Source organism: Schistocerca nitens, chromosome 3 (genome assembly GCF_023898315.1).
Source record: "Schistocerca nitens isolate TAMUIC-IGC-003100 chromosome 3, iqSchNite1.1, whole genome shotgun sequence".
In the NCBI taxonomy this organism is placed as follows: Eukaryota; Metazoa; Arthropoda; class Insecta; order Orthoptera; family Acrididae; genus Schistocerca; species Schistocerca nitens.
In genome coordinates, this window is record NC_064616.1 from 691,363,677 (window position 1) to 691,391,278 (window position 27,602).

Below are 27,602 nucleotides of genomic sequence, written 5' to 3' on the forward strand. Positions count from 1 at the left end.
ATAATGTTCACACGATCCTCAACTATCACAGTGTCTTCGGTTACTTACAAGGGCCCCTTGGAAGCACAGGTGAATACGTCACATAGCATAATATTGCCCTCCCTTCCTCTCCCCTCCCCCCCCCCCTCCGCATCGACTAGCGTCCTAGTGTCCATTTAGTGTCCATTGCGCTTGCGCAGTGCATGACTGGGCTGAGCAGCCGTCCGTCTGGATGACGGCGTATCCGGGCCAGGAAACCAAGATAAGTAATGTGATTCATCCGAAACGGTGATACGTTTTCATTGATCCACGGTTCAGTCTCCATGGTTCCGTGCCCACTGCAGTCGTAACTGACGATATAGCTGGGTCAACACTTGAACACATAGCGGTCGTCTACTGTCCAGCCGTATGTTCAGCAATGTGCCCTGAACGATTTGCTCCAAAACGCTTGTACCTGCATCAGCGTTGTATCCTGCTGTCAGATCTGCCATAGATTGCCCAGAGCGGACAAGTCTCCGACATTCACATTCCGTGTTGAGGCGTGGAAGTCCAAAGACTTATCGCCTATCCGTGGTTTCAACGTCCTTCAACCACTTACAATAGATGCTCAGGACACTAGCTTATGAGCCGACCAGCTTCACCATTTCCAAGATTTCCATTCCCAGGTGCCAGACCATAACAGTCTGCCCTCTGCTCAAGTCGTTTGTGGCAGTGGATTACCACATATGTGGGCCATAGCGTTGCTAGAAAGATTCCCCATTCGTTTGAGACACCCTGTATACTTTCCTTACTGCGTCACATGTCCGCAACGTCACCAGGAGACATTCAATCTTTGGGTGGACAGTGGACATAACCGTTTTGGGTAATTATATATCAAAACGATGTTATAGAGTCATATGGACCACCTTGCGTGTCTCATATATTCTAGGAAAATAACGAAAGCTGACACCGAGAGGAATTGAACTGTATATTACTGCTGAGTCTCTAACAAAATTCTTGGATTTGATCCATTTCAGTTATATACTTGGCTAAGGTTGCGTTGTTCGTGTGATGTGTGTCGTTAACCATGTTATGTAGGAAAAAAATTCATTAGAAATAATATAGTGTGACGTGACGGAGTCAAAAGGAATTCATATTAGTAAAGGAGCGATAGCGACAGAATATCTTCCAGGCCTAAAAGGTCTGTTCATTGGGGAAGTAGAAATACACTGGAAAGCTGTACTGTAAGTGCGTAAATGCAGCAAATGCTGTCAGAATCGTCGAACATAAAGTGTCCCTTGCTATGATAGTGTAATTGTTGTTCATGTATTTAGCTACCACAATAACAGTGAAAGAAGTTCCACAATAACAGTGAGAGAAGTTTCCATTAATAACGTATCAAAGTTGTAAAATACACTGAAAACCTAAAGCTTAACATTTGCACACCGTTAAATAGCAAATTAATTCTACTGTGCGCTGTGTGCGCGCGAAACAATTGCACTTAAAAAACCACATACAGAACATTTAAGTGAATAACCATTGGCTACACAGTTACTAATAACTTTTCTGTTTTCGAAAATTACAGTTCTTATATATCTACCTGTTTCTGATACTTTGAATTCCGCTGCACATGTCTGATTTTCAGCATTGTCGGAAGCACGAAAAATTCCGTAGCGTGCTGAGGAGTCAGGTCGAAATGTCAACATTCTGGGCGACAGAGACTCAAAAACTGTATGATAAATTCTTGAACGATTTAATAGCTGTTTCGCTGCGTGTTTTTCCACTATTAGCGGAATTGATAGCATCTATGAGCTCAGTAGGACTCATATTAGGAAAGATACTGAGATTCACAGTTTCGAAATTTCTCAGAGTAGTGTAGCTGAAGGTTAATGACTTAGTGAGAAGGCTGCATTTACTGTGCACGTGCGATGGATTCATACATTTCGAATGGCCATTGTATCAGCTGAGGCTATTAGAGAAACAAAGTTGTTTTAATGTAATGCAGTATACCAGTACAGCCTAGGTCAAAATCCGTGGGAACTGACTATTGGAGTCAGGGTCGGAGTCAAGTTATGACTGAAAGCACGTGGCACCTACCACGCACAATCTATTCTTTCCCACAGTTGTCACCATCCAAGTACATTGCAATATTACTGCCTCATATTACACAACGTGATGGCTCAAGGTGCACTTATGGGATGAACTTTTATTCTCACGAAGCATTCACTACTTCACATGGCTCACTGTTCGTAACTAATTTTGACAATAGTTTCTGCCGGAGAACGCCCTTCGTGAAGAATCACAAACATCGTAATGCATCTTAAATTGGAGAAAGAAGAGAGAAACGTTTCATTAGATAGCAAAACAGCATGGAAGTAAACGAAATAATATATCTCAATAAGATAGTGTAACTTTACCACATCCCTTTTAAGTACGGGAATTCTGTTTGAATTTCAATTTCATCAGAAACGCTCTGCATCTGGTCTGAATAGTAATTTGATGAAATTTCTCATTAGCGAGAAAATTTTTTAATAATCTTGTTAATACCAGTCTTGTAAGTCAGCTGTATTGTTGCTCAGCCCATAACTGTAAGGGGGAAATAGCTCATCTAACAATTAGACAGTTTAAACAAGTTGAAAGTAAGAATGAAGCTGTGTGAGAAAGTAAGACTAATCATTACCCAGCCAAGATGTGACAACACAAAAGTGTAAGATACGTAGTAGAAACACGTGACAGTTCACTATGTTTGACCACCACTGAAAAAATGGTTCAAATGGCTCTGAGCACTATGGGACTCAACATCTTAGGTCAGAAGTCCCCTAGAACTTAGAACTACTTAAACCTAACTAACCTAAGGACATCACACACACCCATGCCCGAGGCAGGATTCGAACCTGCGACCGTAGCAGTCCCGCGGTTCCGGACTGCAGCGCCAGAACCGCTAGACCACCGCGGCCGGCGACCACCACTGAAGTTAGTGAAATGACGCAACATGTTAAACTTAGGTAACTTATAAATAACTACAGTATTTTATGTTCACATTCGAGGACATGAAGTATGGTAAAAATATTCCATAATTTACCCAGAGACACGTGCAAATCGTCAGAGAACCCCAACTTCTCTGAATAATAGGAACAGCAACGGTAAAAGTGATAGGCCAAGGAAAACAGTAATCGTGCAGGACGCGTGGATACGATCATAATTTCATTCTACAGGTGGTATTTCACTCTTGAAAGCGTTTTAGTTGGTTATCTGCTGCTATTTTCCAATTCCCACCGTAAAAAACTACCCAGTGATGTTTGTTGCTATATATGTCTTACCACTGTTAACTACCACTTCTTTTAAAAGTAGACCTTAAGAAGAATTACTGAAATTTCCTATGTTTTACCCTGGTATTGGAGTAAAACGTTATGGCTAACGAATACGGATTACTTGGTATGATTAGGATATATCCTAAAAAAGAAAACTGCAAGAACTACCACGCTCAACACCTCATGCACTGAAATTAACCCCAAAAAAAAACGTATTTCTATTCCTTTCATAGCACCCATTTCCTATCAGATTCAGCCCATGCTTCGCAACAAATACAACTGCAATGTTGCCTTCTCTACTAATAATAATCTAAATAGAAACTTCATTCATAATTTGAAATCCATTCGCTCCCCTACAGAAAGTTCTGGCGTTTATAAGATCATCTGCGATACCTGCTCCTCCTATTATATAGGACAAACTGGGCGTGCTTTCACCATCAGATATAAAGAACATCTTTTGAGAAAGAACGGCACCAGTCCCCTAAATTCATCCCTTGCCGATCATCTCTTAATTACTGGACACGTGCCTAAAGCCATAGGCGATAACAATATTCTGCATACCGAAAAGAAGGGGCGTAGGTTAGATGTTTTAGAGGAATTGGAGATTTTCAAACATCTCTCTCGTCATGATGGCCTCATTCTCAACGAACAGCTGCAGCTGCGAAATAAAAACTCATTCGACTGTATAAAGCCATTGCTTAATCTTTGATTCAGATTTCCTCATGCAGTTTACCGATATGTTGTTTTCCTGTTACGTCTTTTCTGTTTTCTTGTATGTCATAACTAACGGTTTTTTTACGTTACAAAATGTATCTCTGTTTAAAGCAGATAAATATGTAACTTCATCCTATTATCATTAGTGCTTACGTTATGCCTGAATCAGCTGTATCACAATTTCATGTGTCTAATTTTGAATGTACAGTAGCCCAATTGTTTCTGCGGCTACTAGATGGCGCTCGTAGCAACACCATGTTTACTTGCCCACACTTTCTAACGTGGGCACCTCAGTCTTGTTGCAACAACGGGTTCACTAAAGTACGAACAGCCCTTAGCGGCTCGCCATCTTACTTACAACTATTCATGACGTCGCCTTTCCGGCTTAGATCTTCTTTAATATGTGACTTGTAAGTACTGCATATTTTTCTAGTCAGTACAAACTTTGATTTTATTAATGTATTATATACCTAATATGTTGCTTCGTGTATATTGTTTTTCTGTGTCTACAGTTTTGTGCCCGCCATTTGTATTGTATCATCTGTACCCCCCTTATGTCTTATATTGTACCACTCGATGCTGAAGAGCAGCGTACTATGCTGCTGACAGCCCACCTTTGTACGAGGTGTTTAAAATAACAATAAAGAAAAAAAAACCTAATATGTTTTAGAACAGTTAGTCTAACTCTGAAGACGACGCTCATAGTAGCGTCGAAACCTGGTCAATTTTGACTTAATATTTGTGACCGAGGGCTTATTTGTTCTAATATAATTCTGACACGGTCAGCTATGTTCAAAGTTTTATGGTGAGTTGATGTTAGTCAAGAATGCGTTTAAAACAACAAAGACACTATCAGCACCTCACCGAGTTTGAACGAGAAACTGGATGTTCTGCGATACTGCAGAAAGACTTGGCAGGAACGCAGCCACTATACATGATTGCTGGCAGCGGTGGTCACGAGAATGTACGGTCACAAGAAGGCTGGGCTTCAGACGGCCAAGTGGCGCTACCGAGAGGGAAGACAGTCGTGTTTGGTGTATGGCTCTGTCGCATCGTACTGCGTCTACAGCAGCAATTTTAGCAGCAGTTGGCACCACAGTGACCAAACCCACTGTTTCAAATTGGTTACTGTAAGGACAGTTCCTAGCCAGACGCCCTGTATCGTGCATTCCACTGACTCCAAACCACCACCATTTGCGACTTAAGTGGTTTCAAGCGCGAGTTCATTTGGGGGCAAGGTGAATGTCTTGTGTTTTCTAATGAATGCTGGTTCTGCCTCGGTGCTAGTGATGGCCGTATTTTGGATAGGAGGAGGCCAATTGAGGACCTGTACCCAACATGTCTGCGTGCTAAACACACTGGACCTAGACCTGGAGTTACCAAAAAAATGGTTAAAATGGCTCTGAGCACTATGCGACCTAACTTCTGAGGTCATCAGTCCCCTAGAACTTAGAACTACTTAAACCTAACTAACCTAAGGACATCACACACATCCATGACCGAGGCAGGATTCGAACCTGCGACCGTAGCAGTCGCGCGGTTCCGGACTGCGCGCCTAGAACCGCTAGACCACCGCGGCCGGCCCTGGAGTTATCGTCTTGGCTGTGATTTCGTATGACAGCAGGACCACTCTCGTTCTCCCACGCACCCTGATTGCAAATTTGTACGCAAATCTGGTGATTCCACCGGTTGTCATTCATGAAAAATATTTCTGTGTGTATTTTCCAATAGGATAACGCTCACCTACATACCGCCATTGTAACCCAACATGCTCTACAGGGATTCGACATGTTGCCTTGGCCTGCTCGATTACCAGACCCGTCTCCAATCGAACAGCTATGGGATATCATCGGACGATAACTCCAATGTCGTCCACAAACTGGATTAATAGTTCCTGTATTGACGGACGAAGTGCAACAGCATGTAACTCCATCCCACAAACTGACATCCGGCACCTTTATAGTACAACGCATACACCTTTGCATGCTTGCATTCAACATTCTGGCGGCTACACAGGTTATTAATGTAACAACAGTTCACATTTGCAATGCCTTGGCAAAAAATGGTTCAAATGGCTCTGAGCACTATGGGACTTAACATCTGTGGTCATCAGTCCCCTAGAACTTAGAACTACTTAAACCCAACTAACCTAAGGACATCACACACATCCGTGACCGAGGCAGGATTCGAACCTGCGACCGTAGCGGTCACGCGGTTCCAGACTGAAGCGCCTAGAACCGCACGGCCACACCGGCCGACTGCAATGGCTTATCACGCATTTATATTACCCTGTGATCGTCCAATGTTAACCACTTAAATGTGTTACCTAGACTTTTTTTCCTGACGTGTCATTAATGTATGTTAATTATTTTTTGAGGTTGCGATTTCTTTTCCGTGACTGTATATATCGTGTGTGGGCTACATGACTAGTTGTTAATAACTACTTGCTAATGAGTTCAGTATTACTTCGCTAGACTGTCCTTCCATCCTTACGCCATAGAGTACTCTGCGTCCTTGCTATGAAAATTAATGTCAATCTCTAGTATTACAATGTAGTCAGGGTATTTTCGTGCTATAGATTTTAGGACGTTCCCGAGTGAATCTACGACTTATGCGTCCGGATCTGGCAGGTGATTGACACATCAAACAATTAATCTAAGTTTTCCAACGCCGGTTGCTCTTGTCCATATGAGCAGTCTGACTCGTTTTGGATCTCCCTGTACCTACTGTGTTTACTTGTTGCTTTAAACCTTCCACATCACAAGGAGCCTAATTTTAAAATTTCCTACATCAAACTTGGGATTTCTGTCAACTCTTCGTTCGAAATACTATGTGAGGTCGAATACTTTCTTGGAGGGAGGTGTGTTCCCCGATTTAGTCTTAAAAGTAGACTTAACGTCACCTTCATCGGTCAAAAACTCAAATTTCTTTACCGAATTGTACCTTCATAAAAACATTTATGAATTCTTAATACCGACGCAGATATTTGTAGAATACAGATTAAAGACTTTTTGGAGGTGGCTGCTGCGCAAAACCCCGCGTCACTGAATCCTGGAGCAGCTGAACCACGGCGACCATTCTCGATTCAGGAAAAATACGAGTTAGCGCGAACATGTGACTCACTGGGTCAGTGTTACTAGGGATCCTTTGAGGTTGACTGACAATACTAACTAGACTCTGGGAATGGGGTTACTCCAGTTAGTGGTTGACCAGCCACTGTGCATTAGGATCGAGGTTGTATGCAAATAAACTGTGGCAGCACCGACCGTCCGACCTCTGCTGGAGTGGAGAGATGTACTTGCGATAATTTGCCAACTGCAGTGACGCACAAAGGCCAGCACGTGGAGCGTGCAGATCTCGTCGGCATATCTGACTGCCGCCAGCACCCGGTGTGCTTTGCCAGTCGGGGTGGAGACCGCGCCGCATGTAGTACTCACATTGCAGTCCGCTCCGAGAGAAACTTCTGCTCAGTAAATATTACTTCAGACGGTAAGTGTGCCAATTCTGAACGAATCTAAGCTCCCTTTCTGATTTGTTTATTTGTATATTTTTAAGTTGTCAGTCTTTCAAATCATCCGAAGCTGCTCACTTTGTCTTCCGATCCTGTCCATAGCTTCTCATTTCTGTACACACATTACAGCCAACATCCTTAATAACTCATTTTTTATGACTGACTTATTCCAAGTCACACAAAACCAATTCACTCTTCAGGTGAAAGTTTTTCATAGGTTTTTTCTTCTGCAGCATCAAATTAGAAACAGCTCTAGTTACTCCTTGTCCTGTTTTCTAGTCAACAAAATTTTAATTGAGTGGTTCTCTGTAAATGGTCTCACTCCTAATTTTAAAAAGAACCAACATATTCATTTCTGCCCATGTAAAGTTACTACGCCAATGGTAAGTATGACACGTGAAGAGTAAATAACAGCTAGGGTGGTGTCCATATTGATGAGAATTTAAACTGAAAAAAAAAAATTTTGAACCAATGAAACAACTTATTTCAGCCTTATTTGCAGTTCGAGTCATTGTAAACCTTGGGGAGAGACAAACCAGTAAGTTAACATATTTTGAGTATTTTCATTCAATAATGCCACTAGAATAATAATCTTTAAGAAACAAAGTCTTCGTTGCTCAAAAACAACAGTAATATGTGGTGCTCACTCAGTACCATCTTGTAGAGATCTATTTAAAGAGTTAGGCATTTTCACAACTGCTTCGGTGTATATTTATTTCCTCATGAAGTTTGTTGTAAATAACTCACTACAGTTCAAAGGGAAAAATGATGCACATAATTACAAATCCAGATGAAAAAATGGCATTCGTTATTCCACATTAAGTTTGTCTTTGGCACAAAATGGGGCACATAATGCTGACGCCAAAATTCTTGATCACTTTCGCAATGATGTAAAATGTCTGACGGACTGGAAAGTTAAATTTCAAAAACTAATGAAGTTTCTCGTTTACAACTCCTTCCATTTTGTAGATGAGTCAATTTTTGTAGTGTGTAAAACGTGGTGTTTAGGAATTAATACTTCACATCTGTATTGGAAAAAATTAAAGCGATAAAAGATAAAGAGGAAAACACTTCTAAATGATCAGCATCTATTTACGCATGAATGTATAATCTGAATGCAAAATGCCTCATTCCAGATCATTACTATTAATCGTGCAACTGATCCATGGAACATGAAACAGACTAGTATCCGCTATAGGCGCGTTCATCCGAAACTGCTGAAACTCTTCTGCTCGTTGGAATTCTTCTGCTGGCTGGAACGCTTCTGGATCTGGAAGTCTTCTGTTCGCTGGACTCTGCCTTGTTTGGCGTTTAAGACTGGTGTTGATGGAACAATTGGGCAATAGAAATGTTTTGTATTTTTCGTGAATAAACGATGATGACTCACAAATTCTGCAGATTATTAATGCAACATACAGATATAGGAAGACCAGCTGCAGTAAGACCCAGGATTCTCTTTCCTAGCGGAGCAACCTACGTCCCAATGGTTTTACGTTAAGTATTGCTTTTGCCAGCAACAGAGAACTGACTCTACAAATACTCCGGATGTTTATCTGGAGGTGAAGGAAACAAAGAAATATGTGCCTAATTCTGTAAGTGCAGACATTGCATTCGGTGTAATCCTTAACGTGTGAAGACCATCTCATCACGTCGATAGTAAGTGGAATGCTTCCCAAGATAGAGGGAACATTTCAGTTACTCAGTGCGTATGACATATTAATGGACAGACGAAATCAGCTTGCACTGTGCATCTCTCCGTAACTTACAAGACTCACAGTTAATATTCATACTTAGATTATTTTTCATTTTTCCGGCAACTTTTCATGATTCTGTCATTACAGCGTATTCCTGGATATCTCTGGAAGCCAAATTGATCTTCCCACACGTTGGCTACTCCCAGTCGTCCTATTATTCTGCGGATAATTCATGTCGGTATTTCACAAACACGAGATCTTAAAGTGATGGTACGGTAATGCACATGTCAGCGTCTGCCATTTTGGAATTGAAATTATTACATTCTTCTCGAAGTCTGAGGGTTTTTCTCCGGTCGCATATATTTTGCGCACCAGCTGGAATAGTTCTGGTTCAAATAGCTCTGAGCACTATGGGACTTAACTTCTGAGGTGATCAGTCCCCTAGAACTTAGAACTACTTAAACCTAACTAACCTAAGGACATCACACACATCCATGCCCGAGATGGATTCGAACCTGCCACCGTAGTGGTCGCACGGTTCCAGACTGTAGCGCCTAGAACCGCTCGGCCACTCCTGGAGTCGTTCTGTCATGGCTGGCTCTCCTTATAATTCAGAGGTAACGTCGTCAACGCCAGCGACTTTTTTCGACTTCGGCCTTTTATGTGCTCTGCCTTCTCGCAGTATCACATCTCCTATCTCGTCTTGAGATATTTCCTTTTTCCCTTCTATAATATCTTCTTCAGGTTTTTTTTCCTCGTATAGCCGGCGTATCTCTTTCAACTTTCCCTTCTTTGGTTAGTACTGTTAATCTGTCTGAGGTCTTGATTTTTGTACAGGTGCTTCTCTTTTCTCCAGAAGTTAACTTTCTGTAGGAGGAATCTATCATTCCTCTCGTCTTGTACACTTCTGCAGCCTAGCATTTGCCTTCTAGCCATTCCAGCTTAGCAATTTTGCACTTTGTATTAGTCTAATTTTTTAGACGTCTGTCATTTATTTTGCCTGCTTCATGTACTGCATTTCTACATTTTCTCCTTTATTCATTTACATATAATATGTTTTGTGTTATCCAAGGATTTCTACTGTCACTTCTCGTTTTACTGTTTCTGTTGGCTTCACTATTTCATCTCCCGAAGCTACTCAATCGTCTTCTACTGTGTATTTCTTTTCCTGTTTCAATCAATCGTCGCCTTATACTCCTTTTCAGGCTCTTAATCTCTGGTTCTTTTAATTTATCAAGTGTCAGCTCCTTAGTTTCCTACCTTCCAGCTATTTCTTCAGTTCCATAACATTTAAATTATGACCAGAGTCCACGTCTGCCATTGGAAATCTTTTGAAGTTTAAAATCCAGTTTCGAAATCTGTCTTATTATATAATCTATCTGAAATCTTCCGGTCTCTCTAGGTTTCTTACACCCACACAACCTTCTTTCATGATTCTTAAACCTAGTGTTTGCACTAGGTTGTAATTATGCTTTCTGACATCTACTGAAAACTTCTCCTTGGCTTTGGCCTACTTGATATACTACCGTTGAGTTACGACTGTTTTCATAGTCAGTTCCCCTAGGGTTTCATCCGCCTACACTGGAAATTTTTTCTAACTTTCATGACAGTGCGTAGGCATACATGTAATTTTGTGATGTTTGTGATGACAACAACAACAACAACAACAACAACAAAACGACTGAAGGTGACGCTCAGTGCTGTCAGATTGCCTGTTCATCTCATATAGCACCAAGGGGACCACCGAATTTAAGGTACGCAAGCGACGGTCGGTTCGCGAACAGTTCTGGGATTTAAATCCATACATGGTCCGATAATTCGATGATCAGTAGGTTCACGCCCTCACTTTTTCACTCTCTATGGTCGGAACACTGGTGATGAAAAAGAATCAGTAAGTTATATTACCAATCTGATTAATAGGATTTACACTGGCTGGCAAGAAAGTGTAGCAACCAGAAAGGAAGAAGGAAAAAACATGAAACTTCGCGAGTTGAGATGGTATGAGACGTTATTTCAACGAGCAAAGAACCGAGTCAAATTTTCAAAGAACTAAAAGAACTAGGCAGTATGAGCCCACTTATCAGTATGACGTTGCACCTCTCTGGGCTCGATATGTGTACTGATTCATTTGGGGGAGGGTGTCATAATGCTATTGTACCTTCTCTTGAGGCAAGCTGGCCCACAGTTGTAGTAATTGTTTCTTGATACCTTGGGTACTAGTACTGGATGAGGTTGGCATTCGTGCTGGTCCCGCCCATGATGTCAAGGGTATAGCACGTGATAGTGCTGACCACAGTAGCACCTCAATATCACGCAGACAGTTCATAGAGACACGTGCTATTCGTGAACGAGCATCGTCTTGTTGAAAAATGACACCTCAGTACTTTCGCATGAGAAGTAACATACGAGGACGCAGGTTGTCCGAGATGCACTACTGATGGAAGAGCAGGACCTCTGCCCACTCAGATCGCCGCCATACTCGTCGATGATGGTCATCAGGAATAGTGCAGAACCCCGATTTATCGCTGATCACAGTTTGACGCCGTTCACCAGCAATCAATGCATCCCGGTCACGGCAGACATTCGCGTCATAGTGTTAATGGCAGCCTACGTATGAGATATTAATTCCCTGGTCAGGTTGCTCCTAGTCTCAGACCAATAGTTGCAGGGGTTTCATTACTACTTCTCGGGTGGTCGGTGCAGATGTGGTGGCGTCACAATGTGCATGATTCACAATACGGTGCTCTTCCCTTGCGTGGTCAGATGTGGTCGACGGGAACCCTGACGAAGAGTAAGCCTGTCTTCGTACTCGCATGCATTTCTACCTTGGGCCACTGTCACATCTGAATGCGCCACAACTCTGGATATTGCACGATTCGACCAGCCAACCAAATGAAGACCCACAGTAACGTCCCCTTCAAAGTCTGTCAGGTGTGGATAACACGAGTACGTGACACCTCCGTGTCCTTCTCATTGACCACTTAGCATCTGATTTGTTCACCTCCCCTATATACCTTACCAAGCCTGGTAACAACACTAAACACGTAGAGTATAGCACCAGTGCACTCTGGTGGCCGTTCTAACTGTCACAGAGAATTGCAATTTTAATCATTTACATGATCGCCGATGGTGTGTAAGTGTACGAAGTTGCATTGACATCTGACCGTGTCTTCTGGGTACGTCACTTTTTGTCGGGTGGTGTATTATATTGTCACATCACTGATTTTTTTCCACCACTAGGATTCAAGCTGGCCAACTCCGAGTCGAGCGGCAAGTCGCTATCTTTCGTTGGCAATATTGGCTGTAGAAACGTTTTAGTTGTACACAAACAGCTGCGCATGAATTGTGATCACGGGCTCAGAGCAGCAGCATTGCTACGTAGTGAGTTGTCAAGCGTGGCAGGAATAAGAAATGGGTTGTTGATATTTGACAACAGTTCGAGGGACCTTAAGGATATGTTATTTCTATGTGACTGACAACTGCATTTCTGAATAGTTTGAGCGTTGCCGTAATTGTTATGCGACTACGATATTATTGAACTTAGCCTCGCGAGGCCGTTATCGGAGACACGCGGTGACGACGTTATAGCAAACAAGTACAGTAGTGACTAAGGAAAACGCATAGATTTCAATCTAGTTGTGTATATACTATCAAGTGTTTCAGTGTGTCTTCGTGAAATATCGCGATAAAAACTCATCATAGGCTGACCGAAGTGCCCTCAGTCCCAGGTGCAGCAATGTTGTGGTCGACTAATACAATCTGGAGATTGCGTAAACCTCAATGTGTCAACGGGACCATAGAGAACAGCTACAGCATGCTAGCCGGACGTGCTGTGTATGGTAACATGGTACGTTTGGCGTCAAGTCCATGAGGCTGGTGGCCCCCATACAGGCCATCAGCGGATAACGTAAGAGTTTTGTTATTCGCACATGTCAGCATTTTCGGTCTCCGATGACGATCAGCGACTTGCTGATCGAATGGATGTAAGAAAGTTACTCTTTCTCACAAACGAAGATGGCTTGCTTTTTTCGGACAACATACGAAAGTGTTCCATACGAGCAGCGAATGGCTCAGTATGCCACAGACGTTTCATTTTCTCCTCAGGAACAATTGGGTAAAAAAGTGTATTCTTTCAGTAGAGATATCGCTTGTTTGGATTAAACTGCTCAATTTCGTCCTGTTATTTCGTACCTTGTAGCAAGCAACATTTTATTTCTTTCGCTGACTGAGGAGACAAACAAACTCACAGTTTTGTCATAGATTACTCCGAATCTCCTCGTCCACTTTTATGATAGAATATTCATAGTAAAACTATAGTTCACTATCAATATGCTGTCAAATTCTTTCAAAGCATGTAACCTTACGTTCGGAAGAATGCCAGATATTACGGTACTGCTGATTTAATAAACTTCAGTGTGCTTGGTAGAGTGTTTCACTTTTGATTACAGCGTTTTATTGCAGACGAATTACGGACTCTGCTTTTGTAAAGTATTTCCACTATTCAGTTTTGATTTGTTCTAATATTTTCATGGATAATCTCATCATTCGAACATAACATAGATACTGCGGTATCTACGTATTTTTCCTTGATAAATTCTTTCCAAATACGTTCTGTAATTTAGATACTGCAGAACTTTCAAGTACGTTAACATTATCTGCATGTCAGGCATATTTCCTGATTTCTATGCTGAAATGAAATTTGTTGTACTTACATTGCCATTAGCCCCATTTATATTTCTACAAGTCACAATTTAAAAAATCATAGTAATTCTACCGACAGCTACGAACCCTTACTTCAGATATTACTACCCTTGTCGTTATTATAAGCTAGGGGCGTGAGCAATGATTCATTGTGTGTGTCACGTTTTAAAGCTGGCAGCGAGTCATAAAAAATGTTCCCTCAGTGCACCTTGTATAAATAAATGCGAAAATGGGACGTGTCTTTCAAATTTTAGTTCCTTAAAGATATGTTGCTGCAACCTGTGGCTGCAATGCAGTACTTACTAAAAACCGTTAATCATGGAACAAATACTGTGTCATTTTGTCTTTTTCAGTAATTTAAGTCTTAAATTTTGAAGAGAAAGATTCTCTACTAAAATCCCTGGAAACTGGGAGTTAAACTATTTTAGTCAGCTAACGCTGAAAGTACGCGTGAAGAGTGGAATTCTCGCTGGTTTGAGAAAAAATCCTCAAGTTCTTGCGATTCTCACATTTTATGATGATAGGTTATCGCTATTTAGTGAACTGGATCTCGAACACATACTGCGTACATCTTAAATAATAAATTCAATGCAAAAGAGAAGTAATTATGTATGTTGGACTAAAATCGGCGTCTCATGTGACAAAAGTGTGTGTGTGGGTTGGTAATCGTCGGTTTCCTCATTTTAATAATCAATGTCTGGCTGTTGCAGATATGACAACGCTATGGAGGCTCGCTTTGGTAACAGTCCTACTGTTGAACACTGCAGCAGGTGACATTGACTACGAAGACATTGTGGTAAGTTCATGGCCTAGCGGCAGCGACGTCGCCATTGATACTCAATGTTTAATGTCCAAACACTTGTAAGCTGGACTTTTAACCAAAGAAATGTAGAAAATATAAATACCCATAGATCTCTGCATCTGGTTGTGCATGTGATTTTATCATTTTTGTAAACAGAAATATAAACTAATTGATCGACGGGAGAAATCGAACCTAGTATGGGCTTTTTATTCCGCGCAATTTCTCCAGACGTCTTCCTAAAGTGTCGTTTTGTGTTCAATGGCATCGCGTTGAAATTTGCGTCAGTGACTGCTTACTCATGTCTTGAATACACACTCGACTGACTTATCTTTTCAAATCGCGATAAATTTTCACAGCTGGGTAAAGAAACCTACACATATGAATAAATACTGGAGTATGACGTAGTTGGTCACTTGTTTGTCACGAATTTGGTCTCTAGACCGTGCAAACGGTGGCAATGCTGCACCTATTGTCACATAATGAGCAATATTTTTACAAAATGCGTCTGAGAAGTTTTCAGGGAAAAATTAAACGTTAGTTACAAACAAAACAGATTTACAATCTTCAGAGTAATCACCATTAGCTACAACTTCTCACTTCGATTGTAAAGCTGTTGGATACTGTCAGAAAACGCTTCCTGTGGATATCCATCATACTGGCTGGTGGGAACGCAGGCACATATAGTAATAACAATGACTGAAATAGCTGCAGGTATTGTGTTATAAGTTTTATTGCACGATCGATTACGAGGGCTCACGCCTCATTCTCAGATGCACCTGTGCACATAGTAAAAACTTTTCTATAAGATTACATACACCAGTGCATATATGACGTAAAATAAAATTTCTTGCAAATTATACGTATAATGGTTAACTTACAAATTACATATTTTATTCGCTTACAAATTATATGTTATGTTGTATAAGCACTAATGTATGTAATATTAAAAAAGTTTCTTCTGTGTGTGCTGGTGCCACTGAGGACGAGGCGTAAGGCTCGAAATCGATCGTGCAATAAGACTAACAACATAACTGCAACCTGAGGCTATTTCATTTATTGCTTCTAGTGGAACTGCTCGTTACACAGTGGTTAGCCGTTGATGGACACGAACTACGTCTGCGAGTTCGACTTTCTCGCACAACCCAAGATGTTGGTCTTCAGCACCCTCATTCATCAGACTTGGCGCCGGCGGACTCCTTTTTGTTTTCCCTTCAAATTAGCCATGAAAGGTGTACGCTTCATAGACGCACCTTGTACAGTAGTTCATTATTTCGCAACTAATCACTGTTGAAAATGTTACGTATAAAAGGGCGGCCAAATGAAAACGAAACAGACGGAAAAAAATAGTCAGGTCTGAGAGGGACTGGCGCTCTGAGGGTTCCTTCCAAACTTAATTATGTGTATAGGCAGTTCAACCATTCCGGGAGATGGGAATCTCTACGATTTTTGCCTATTATCGACGTTGATACTGGCAAGATATCCGTCACGGGAATGTTTTAATTTTGAATTTCAAGTCGGATAACAAATAACAAAAGAAAAGTTTTTCTTGTAATAAATTAAAAATTAACAATTTTCTATTTTTTCCCTTAACTTACACTGTGAAACATAGCTTCTTGTCAAGTTTCATGATTCTAGTTCAATTAACTTAAAAGCTTAACATTTTTACACCACCAAAGAATCATAGAGCTCAGTATGTGATATCAATTTCAATTTGATATCTCTACTTGTTCCTGAGAAACAGCCATTTTAACAGACTGGCGGACAGAGAGATAAATTAAAAAGTTTTCTTTCGTTTTATATAATTACAAATTAACAATTTCGTTTTCTCCCGTTCAGTCGCACTATGAAGCCTTTCTTCTGAAATGTCATGATTCTAGGCCAACGAGAAGTACTCTGACAAAATAGCATTTGACGAGTGAGTTTTTAAGTATCGAAACATCTGAAAAATGGCCATACACCCTGAAGAGCCAAAGAAACTGGTACACCTGCAAAAAATCGTGTAGGGCACCCGTGATCACGCGGATGTGCCGCAACACGACGTGGCATCGACTCGACTGATATATGAAGTAGTGCTGGAGGGATCGGACACCATGAATCCTGCAGGGCTGTCCATAGATCCGTAAGAGTACGAGGGGGTGCAGATCTCTTCTAAACAGCACGTTGTAAGGCATCCCAGATACGCTCAATAATGTTCATGTCTGGAGAGTTTGGTGGCCAGCGGAAGTGTTTAAACTCAGAAGAGTGTTCCTGGAGCCACTCTGTAGCAATTCTGGACGTGTGTCTCATTATCATGCTGGATTTGTTCAAGTTCGTCTGAATGCACAATGGACATGAGTGGATGCAGATGATCACACAGGATGCTTACGTAAATGTCACCTGTCAGAGTCGTATCTAGACGTATCAGGGATCCCATTATCACTTCAACTGCACACACCCCACACCATAACAGAGCCTCCACCAGCTTGAACAGTCCCCTGCTGACATGCAGGGTCCATGGATTCATGAGGTTGTCTCCACACCCGTAAACGTCCATCCACTCGATACAATTTGAAAGGAAACTCGTCAGACCAGGCAACTGTTTCCAGCCATCAACAGTCCAATGTCTGTGTCGACGGGCCCAGGCGAGGTGTAAAGCTTTGTATCGTCATTCATCAAGGGTATACGAGTGGACCTTCGGCTCTGAAAGCCCATATCGATGAAATTTCGTTGAATGGTTCGCTCGCTGACACTTGTTGGTGGCCCAGCTTTGAAATCTGCAGCAATCTGCGGAAGGGTTGACTTCTGATACGTTGAACGATTCGCTTCAATCGTCGTTGGTCCCGTTCTTGCAGGATCTTTTTCCAGCCGCAGTGATGTCGGAGATTTGATGTTTTTACCGGATTCCTGATATTCATGGTACACTCGTGAAATGGTCATACGGAAAATCCCCACTTCTTTAGTACCTTAGAGATGCTGTAGCCCACAGCACGTCCGCCGTCTATAATACCACATTCAAACTCAAATCTTGATAACCTGCCATTGTAGCAGCAATAACCAATCTAACAACTGCGCCAGACACTTGTCTTATATAGGCGTGGCCGACCGCAGCGCCATATTCTGCTTGTTTACATATCTCTGTATTTGAATAAACATGGCTATACCAGTTTCTTTGGCGCTTCAGTGAATTTTGACTGAATTGTCATAGAAGCTTACATTTATTACAACGTCAAGGGCCTGTAGGCCTTGGTATTTGATATTCATTTCAACTTGATACGTTTAACCGTTCCTGAGGAAAATGGATCTTAATAGACGGACAGAGAAGCAGGCAGGCAGGCAGTCAGATAACAAATAACAAAAAAATTTTCGTGTGATATAATTACAGATTCACAATTTCCAGATTTTTCCCTTTACTTGTACTGTGAAACATCGCTTCTTGCCAAATTTCATGATGAGAGGCCAACGGGAAGCACCCTATAGGTTTTAATGAGTGTGTTTTTGAGTATCAAAAGTGTGACATAAATGGTCATATCTTTTGAGTGCACTGACTTGGAAGCTTAAATTTATTAAAACGCCAAGGGACTATATATCTTAGCATGTGACAAATTTCAACTTAACAGGTGGACCTCTTCCTTAGGGAAAGGGTCTCAATAGACGGAAGGGTGGGCAGTCAGTCAGATAACAAATGACAATTTTTTTTCGTGTGATACAATTACAAGTTAACCATTTTCATATTTTGAACTGTAATTGTACTGTGAAATTCTGCTTCTTAGCAAATTTAATGGTTCTAGATCAACGGGAAGCACACTATAGGTTTTGATGAGTGAGCTTTCGAGCATCAAAACATGTGACGTAAATGGCCAATTCTTTTGATTTCGTTGTCTTAGAAGCCTGAGTTTTTACACCCACAACGGAGCGTAGACCTTATGTGACACAGTGCAACTTGATAAGTACTCGTTGCTGAGAAAAAGGGGCTTTAATAGACGGACAAGAATGTGATCCTATAACGGCTCCGTTTTTACCGACTGAGGTACGGAACCCTAAAAAGTAAGTAAACTGTTCATAATTTTAAAAGTAATCACCATAACTGTTTATCCATTTATCTCCCAGTAAGACAAGACTGTCAGTGCCTTCATGAAAAGCGGTTTGCAGTTTCCTACGGAACCATGATTGTATCCAGGTGTGCGCCTCTCCGAAGAAAATCGACGATCACTAATGTCTTACTCCAGGGATAGATCTGGACTGTGGGTAGGATGTGTAAGGTCTAACCAGTAAAAGTTCCCAGCGGGTCAACATGTTGCCAAGGTTGTTTCACGTATGCTGCAGAAGTTTGGATGGAAAGCCCTTATAAATTCTCCATACAGTCTATCTGTCTCCATGCGATTTCCATATATTTCGACCCCTGAGGAAAGACACTCATGGTTGTCGATTTGCTTCAGACGAAGAGATGCACACCTGGATATAATAATGGTTCCTCAGGCAGTCCGAAACATTTCTCCATGAAAGAACTGACCGTCTTCTCTCGCAGAGGGTTAAATGTGTTAACATTTATGGCGATTACTTTTGAGATAATGAACAGGTTACTTACTTTTTCCATCTGTCTCCCCATTTGACTACCGCTCATAATTCCTTAAATCTGTACAACGTGTACAGAGGTGTTCATGCTTCACCTTGCAAGATGGCTACTGCATTAGAAACTTAGACTAGTAAGTAGTACCCTTAGCCCTCGATTTAATGAAACTATGCCCTATAATCAATAAACTCATGCTCTAGTTATCATTTTTAACGCAGTCTAACTTCGAGAGTTAAAAAGAGATACAAGGATTACCAACAGTAACACACAATACATCGTGCATCGTGTAATTGACAGGCGTAGCTTGTAGAAATGAACATCATATACTGTCAGAAACACTCTTAAGATTCCTGTCAAAACTATAGAATGTACAAGTGATCAACTTATAGCTGAACATGGTGCAATGGGATATTGGCCCTTGACAATAGTCATAATACTTCAACATGAAAATGGCTATCTGCTGAGAATACTTCTCCATATCATTTGAATAATGATGCAGCCCGAAACAATGAATTTGTATCAACTCTTACGAACTGTTGATGGTATCAGTACCATTATCTGCACAAATTATTTCGTGGAGGCAAGGACACAAACGCCGTAGAAAAATCTGCTACTGCAACTTTGCATTCAGGAACCAGTGTCAAAACTTACCTTTGTACCTTAAAATTATAAGTTCAAAGAATGCGATATTTATTACTGTCAATATTGTACATCTGTGCACGAAATGAACAATATCATCCTCTCGAATATTTGTTACAAGTGAGTAGAGAAGCTGGGAATTCTTGTGGCAGCTTTGCACAGGCTGGTATTAGAGAAGGAATACACCACAAATTCGTGTAAATATTCAGTAAGTGAGTAAGGTACGCAGGAATGAGTAACAGCAAATTCTAATAAATTATCTGCATTGTCTTCAAATCAAAGAAAAGTTGACACAAGCAGCGTGGAATTCGTAATACACGTGAGTCGTAAGTCGAAATTGTAGCAATCACTAATATTCAAGCTTTATACACGCGATTTCCACCAAAGCATAGAACGATATATGGTGGAGCTGAGAATGACGTAACTGAGTGCATAATACTTCGGATTGTATGATTACAACGCATTTCAGTAACCACGTTCCAACTTGTGAAAAGCATACAGTCTCTGAACCTTCGCAATATCTCAAGCCTAAATATCAGATCATCTTGGCAATTTAACGCGTGAAATGTTTGCAAAATTTGGAAATTTGTGGTAAGGTCTTATGGGACCAAACTGCTGAGGTCATCGGTCCCTAAGCTTACACACTACGTAATCTAACTTACGCTAAGGACGACACACACACCCATCCCCGAGGGAGGACTCGAACCTCCGACGGAGGGAGTCACGCGGACCGTGACAACACGCGTCTGACCGCGCGGCTACCACGCGTGGCAAAATGTTTGCAAGATAAACTGTGTAAAACGAATGTTACACGAGTGAAATAACTCAGAACTTTGCTTCTTATCAACAACTGCAGATAACTGAAACGATGTCAGCAAATTTCCGAACTACTGCCGCCGTCTTTGAACTACCACAACTCACAGCTCGACTCCCCGGAACAGAAACAGTGTTTTGAACGTACTCGCAATCATGATACAAGCTAACTGAGGGATTCGGATTGGCTGGAAGTCTGCGGAACTCATCAAACGTAAACAAAATACCCCACTGTCTCTCAGAGACACACAAATCAAAGAGTCTCACTGAAAATCGATACCTGTTACGGCACGTCTTTGTGAACATTTGTGTGGATCACCTCGTGAGTTAAGGAAATCAAAAATGTATCAAAATTGAAAGTGCCGTTTAATACACAACTTCCAGCTTTCAGATAGTACACGTATCGCACTATTAGTCATCGAAAACTTTTACAAATCATTGTGAATTATAATTGCTACTCTTTGTTAGGGTGCCAGTATCATGAAATATATAGATGGCTGAGTATTTTCTGGTCTGCAGTCAAGCACTTTAAGATATTTCTCTTCCATATTGATTGTCACGTGACAGCATTTCACAGTAATTTCTATCAAATATTGAGACAGACATGACAATTTCTTCAAAATAACTTGGAAAATTGGAAATTTGTGGTAAGGACTATGGGACCAAACTGCTGAGGTCATCGGTCCCTAGACTTACGCACTACTTAATCTAACTTAAACAAACTTACGCAAAGACAACACACACACACACACACACACACACACACACACACACACCCGAGGGAGGACTCGAACCTCCCACGTGGGGAGCCGTGCAAACCGTGACAAGACGCCCTAGACCTCACGGCTACCCCGCGCGGCATTCAAAATAAATATTTCGTTTTACTTCTACATCAAAATAGGGCAGAAAGGAATTATTTAACAACTTAGAAAGAAATTCTGGCATTAATATTTGATATAACGTATTTCTGATTTTATTTATATGGATGTTGTTTTAAAGTGATAACCGATAACGGTTATTAGGACTTAAAGACCCAAATACACTACTGGCCATTAAAATTGCTACACCACGAAAATGACGTTATACAGACGCGAAATTTAACCGACAGGAAGTAGATGCTGTGATATGCAAATGATTAGCTTTTCAGAGCATTCACACAAGGTTGGCGATACCTCCAACGTGCTGACATGAGGAAAATTTCCAACCGATTTCTCATACACAAACAGCAGTTGACCGGCGTTGCCTGGTGAAACGTTGTTGCGATGCCTAGTGTAAGGAGGAGAAATGCGTACCATAACGTTTCCGACTTTGATAAAGGTCGAATTGTAGCCTATCGCGATTGCGGCTTATTGTATCGCGACATGCTGATCGCGTTGGTCGAGATCCAATGACCGTTAGCAGAATATGGAATCGATGGGTTCAGGAGGGTAATACGGAATGCCGTGCTGGATATCAACGACCTCGTATCACTAGCAGTCGAGATGACAGGCATCTAACCAGCATAGCTGTAACGGATCGTGCAGCCACGTCGCGATCCCTGAGTCAACAGATGGGGACGTTTGCAAGACAACAACCATCTGAACGAACAGTTCGACGACGTTTGCAGCAGCATGGACTATCAGCTCGGAGACCATGGCAGCGGTTACCCTTGACGCTGCATCTCAGACAGGAGCGCCTGCGATGGTGTACTCAACGACGAACCTGGCTGCACGAATGGCAAAACGTCATTTTTACGAATGAATCCAGGTTCTCTTTAGAGCATCATGATGGTCGCATCCGTGTTTGGCGACATCGCGGTGAACGCACATTGGAAGCGTGTATTCGTCATCGCCATACTGGCGTATCACCCGGCGTCAAGGTATGGGGTGCCATTGGTTACCCGTGTCGGTCACCTCTTGTTCGCATTGACGGCACTTGGAATAGTGGACGTTACATTTCAGATGAGTTACGACCCGTGGCTCTACCCTTCATTCGATCCCTGCGGAACCCTACATTTCAGCAGGATAATGCACGACCGCATGTTGCAGGTCCTGTACGGGCATTTCTGGATACAGAAAATGTTCGTCTGCTGCCCTGGCCAGCACATTCTCTCGATCTCTCACCAACTGAAAACGTTTGGTCAATGGTGGCCGAGCAACTCGTTCGTCACAATACGCCAGTCACTACTCTTGATGAACTATGGTATCGTGTTGAAGCTGCATGGGCAGGTGTACCTGTACACGCCATCCGAGCTCTGTTTGACTCAATGCCCAGGCGTATCAAGGCCGTTATTATGGGCAGAGGTGGTTGTTCTGGGTACTGGTTTCTCAGGATCTATGGAACCAAATTGCGTGAAAATGTAATCACATGTCAGTTCTAGTATAATATATTTGTCCAATGAATACCCGTGTATCACTTGCATTTCTTCTTGGTGTAGCAATTTGAATGGCCAGTAGTGTAGTAGGTTATCTCGATAGGTATTGCACCTGAGTTTGATTTCAGAGTAATACATCATCCAAAGAGATCACACACAAATGCAAACAATCTGAGCTGCAAAGAATGTGCTATCTAATGTGCTGGCATAGAGTAGGATGATTGGAAGGAAGCACAAAGCAATGACCCAGACTGTCAGCGATTCACCAAGCTGGGTGGGTTGATTTGGGGGAAAGAACCAAACAGCGAGGTCATTGGTCCCATCGGATTAGGGAAGCATGGGGAAGGAAGTCGGTCATGCCCTTTTAAAGGAAGCATCCCGGCATTTGCCTGAAGCGATTTAGGGAAATCACGGAAAACCTGAATCAGGATGGCCGGATGTGGGTTTGAACCATCATCCTCCAGATTGTGACGCTAGTGTGATAACGACTGCACCACCTCGCTCGGTGCGAGCATTATGGTGCCAGAGATATTACGAAACAAAGTATTGAGACAGATCCATAATTCAATTTTAGCAGGATAAACTGCTCAGAGGTCAACGAAATGGAGAGTAGTGCAAAATATTATTGGAGTGTAACATTCAGACAAGATGTCGATCATTACATAAAGAATTATCGACCATGTGCATAAAGGGCAGAGCTCAGTCATTACTTTACAAAGAATACCAGGGACAGATAAAACATTTCAAATGGTTGGGATGAATATTATTGGACCATTCACACAAAAAGCAGCAGGAAATTACTATGTTTTGATGATAATCGATCATTTTTCATGTTTCGTTTCTATGATAGCCTTATAAAACCACTGGACTCGCATTCGGGAGGACGACGGTTCAATCCCGTCTCCAGCCATCCTGATTTAGGTTTTCCGTGATTTCCCCTAAATCGTTTCAGGCAAATGCCGGGATGGTTCCTTTGAAAGGGCACGGCCGATTTCCTTCCCAATCCTTCCCTAACCCGAGCTTGCGCTCCGTCTCTAATGACCTCGTTGTCGACGGGACGTTAAACACTAACCACCACCACCTTATAAAACCAGGCCGAAACTGTACCACATATAATGGTGAAGCAGTGGATATTCAAGTTTAAAATGCCTGAGACAGTAATAACTGACCAAGGGACAAATATTTTTTCCGGTTTAATGAAGTACTTATGACTGTTATTACGTATTAAGAAACTTTAGACTACTACCATACATCCACAGACAAATGGTGAAACAGAAAGGATGGCAAAGACGTTAATGTAGCATGTTTACTCACAGCATAATAACTGGGACACTGTACTCGTATACGTCATGGGACCATATGATTCCAAAAGCCACGAAAGCACAGGGTTCTCCTCCTACAAGTTTATTTTCGGTCAGAAGTTGCCATCGCCTTTTGAGTTATGTAAGCCTCTGCCAGGAGGTGATATTTCGTCAGAGAGAAACTTCTCTAAAAGGTTAAAAACTATTTGGTGACAGGAGTAAAAGATGAACACCAAAGCTTTGGAGCAACAAGACAGGACACATAATAGGAAACCAGTGTCACCTAAGTATCACATACGTCAATAGGCTATGATGACCATCTCGTGTGTACTACAAGGAAAAATTAAGAAGTTTGTGGAATGTTATCAGGACCCCTTTGAGGTGATGGAAATGACGTCACCTGTTAATCTTGAGCTACAGCTCCCAACTCGCCATAGAACACTACACATCAGTCGTATTCGACTTATTAAAGGCATCATAGAGGTGCTGCCTCCACTGCCAGCAGCGACTTCCAAAAGAGGAGGAGAGAATCTAAGAAAAAGGGAAAGAAGGAGAGTTTAGACAAGAAAAGCGAGACGGATCTGTAGCTACCTCATCACATACTACTCTCTTAGGCCACGGAATGATAAGATAACTTGGTAATGGCAAGATAACTGTAGACACAATGCGTTTATGAACGTGTTTTCACAGCTGTTATTTGGGTTACATGTATGTCTATATACACTGATGGAAATAAATCGCAACACTAAAAAAAATTAATGTTGAGTAATGGAATTTCTAGAATAAATTTGCCAAGGTAACACATGTAAGTGATTAACAATGCAAGATCACTGGTTAATGTAAGCGTCAGACGAGCCATTAGAAATAGGGATTGCTGATACACTAATAACTGGTGCAACAACCAGAATGTTGAATGCAAGCAAGCAAACGTGCATGCATTGTGTTGTACAAGTGCCAGACGTAAGTTTGGGAATGGAGTTCCATGCCTGTTACTCTTGGTCAGCCAATGCAGGGACAGTTAATGCTGTTTGCAGATGATGTTGAAGCTGTCATCCAATGATGTCCCATATGTGTTCGATTGGAGACAGATCTGGCGATTGAGCAGGCCATGGCGACATGGCGACACTGTGTAGAGCATGTTTGGTTACAACAGTTCGTTGTATCACTGGGTCGCAAACTGCTGCTCAAATTGCTGCACAGATGCAATACGATGCTCCAAAGCCGTGCGCCGAACTCGAAGGTCTGGCCTCTCGGTAGTGCTCTGTGGCTGTCTGGGGCCAATCTTCTTACAACCATACATTCTTCTGACTACTGCAGCCAGCAATCATGTACAGTGGCTACATTCCTGCCAAGATTTTCTGAAATTGCGGAAGACGACATTGTTCAAACTCAGTGGAGATATTGATAGTGGAATGTTTGTCACCTTAAAGCCATTCTTAAGTAACAACAACCTTCGATGCTCAATCTCAAAGGTAACTAAACTCACGACCGTTAGAGAGTGTATTTAAAGCAAACCTGATTTGTATCCTCATAGAGGCGCTACTAGTGCCACTCTTATGTGACTGCTGCAGAATCTGAATAGACATCATCTCTATTATGTAGAAAGAGGCTTACCAACTTTCGTTTACGTCGCCTGATTCTTTCTTTGTGTTGCGATTCTTTCGTCAATATATCCTATGCCCGTCTAAGTGTTTATCAGAGTAAGGTACGAGAATTTGAAGTAAATCATCTGAGAACTTTCAAGATATTTGCTAACAAAGGTTCTTTTGTATATATTATACATATACTTACATACCATATGTATCTTAAAAAATATGTAGCCTGTGCCTGTCCGAACGTTTATTAGAATATTGTGAAAAATTTTGAGGTAAATCGGTCAGGACTTTTGGTAACAACGTTTAACAACGACCAGTCTTTTAACAGTAGTATAAATACGAGTATATTACATACATTAAAAAATATATGGACTATGTCGGTCCAAATGTTTAGTACAGTTTCGAGTAAAAATTTGAAGTAAATAAGTCAAGATGCTCTGGCTCTGAGCACTATGGGACTTAATATCTGAGGTCATTACTCCCCTAGAACTTAGAACTACTTAAACCGAACTAACCTAAGGACATCACACACACCCATGCCCGAAGCACGATAAGGACCTGCGACTGTAGCGGTCGAGCGGTTCCAGACTGAAGCGCCTAGAACCGTTCGGCCACAACGGCCGGCTAGGTCAAGATGTTTTCCAGGTCTTTCCGGCTTTATATAAGAGTCACATATTTATATACCAGATATTTTAAGAAGATACGTAACCTGTGTCCATCCGAACATTTAGAACGACATTGAGTAAAAATTTGAAGTATATTGGTCAAGAACTTATCGAGATTTAGGTAACAACGCTAAACTGCAAATTGTCTTCATTTAGAACATAGATTTTATGTTTATATTTGTATACCTTATATATTAAAAAATACGTAGTCCATGCATGTCCGAACGGTCATTAGAGTATAATGTCGAAATTTGAAGTAGCTGGTCAAGAATTTTCCAGGATTTTTGCTAAGAAAAGTTACCCTTTATATATACAGGGTGATTGTTAGTAATGTTCATAAAACCCCGAAGCGTCGTAGATGACGCCAAGACAAATAATTTAATGTAAGACACATGGGGTCGTAATGCCTGAAATACTCGAGAAGTGGATGATTAATGTTGAACAGGTGACGTAACCAGATGATGTACTTCGCCACACGTGCAGCGACTGAGCCTGTCGGTCGGTCACACCTGATCATCCCAACCAAATTCAAGAACTCACGTTGGTGTAGCTCTGGGTCTACGAGAGCTACTTTCGTGTGCGGATCTCAGGGTTCGAGTCTTGCGTGGGGCAGGCATATTTCTTTGCATTGTGTTAGACAATTATGTCTTTAAATTGAAGTAAGGCTTACTATTTTATTTACTTCTATAGCACTCTCCACTGATTTGTTGCAAAGTACAGTACAACAAAAACGTAACGTATTGCGTCACAAGTAAACGAATATAATCTTCGGTACTGCGTCCCCACCAGGAAATGACCAACGTTTTTCTTACTAGATACGGTCTGTAAACAAAAAAAGACAGGACATGAGGAAAGAAACACAAAATAGGAACAGTTTTTGCTTGGTTACAGTGACGATCATAATTTTGTGACTTCTACATTTACAACAGATGACATTTAAAAAAGGTGTTCGAAAAAAAGAGCAGCCTAGCGGAGCGATGTCCAGCACCGCCACTA

At 41.6% G+C, this 27,602-nt stretch overlaps 1 protein-coding gene across 1 annotated transcript in view; it reads left to right on the forward strand.

The window, feature by feature from the left end:
• LOC126249722 (MAM and LDL-receptor class A domain-containing protein 1-like) overlaps positions 1-27,602 on the forward strand; it is a 426,827-nt gene that overhangs the window by 60,797 nt on the left and 338,428 nt on the right. Inside the window, exon 2 of the mRNA XM_049951403.1 lies at positions 14,600-14,685. Within this exon, the coding sequence (XP_049807360.1) occupies positions 14,602-14,685 (84 nt within the window). The 5' untranslated portion in view covers positions 14,600-14,601. The remainder of the gene's footprint in view (positions 1-14,599; positions 14,686-27,602) is intronic.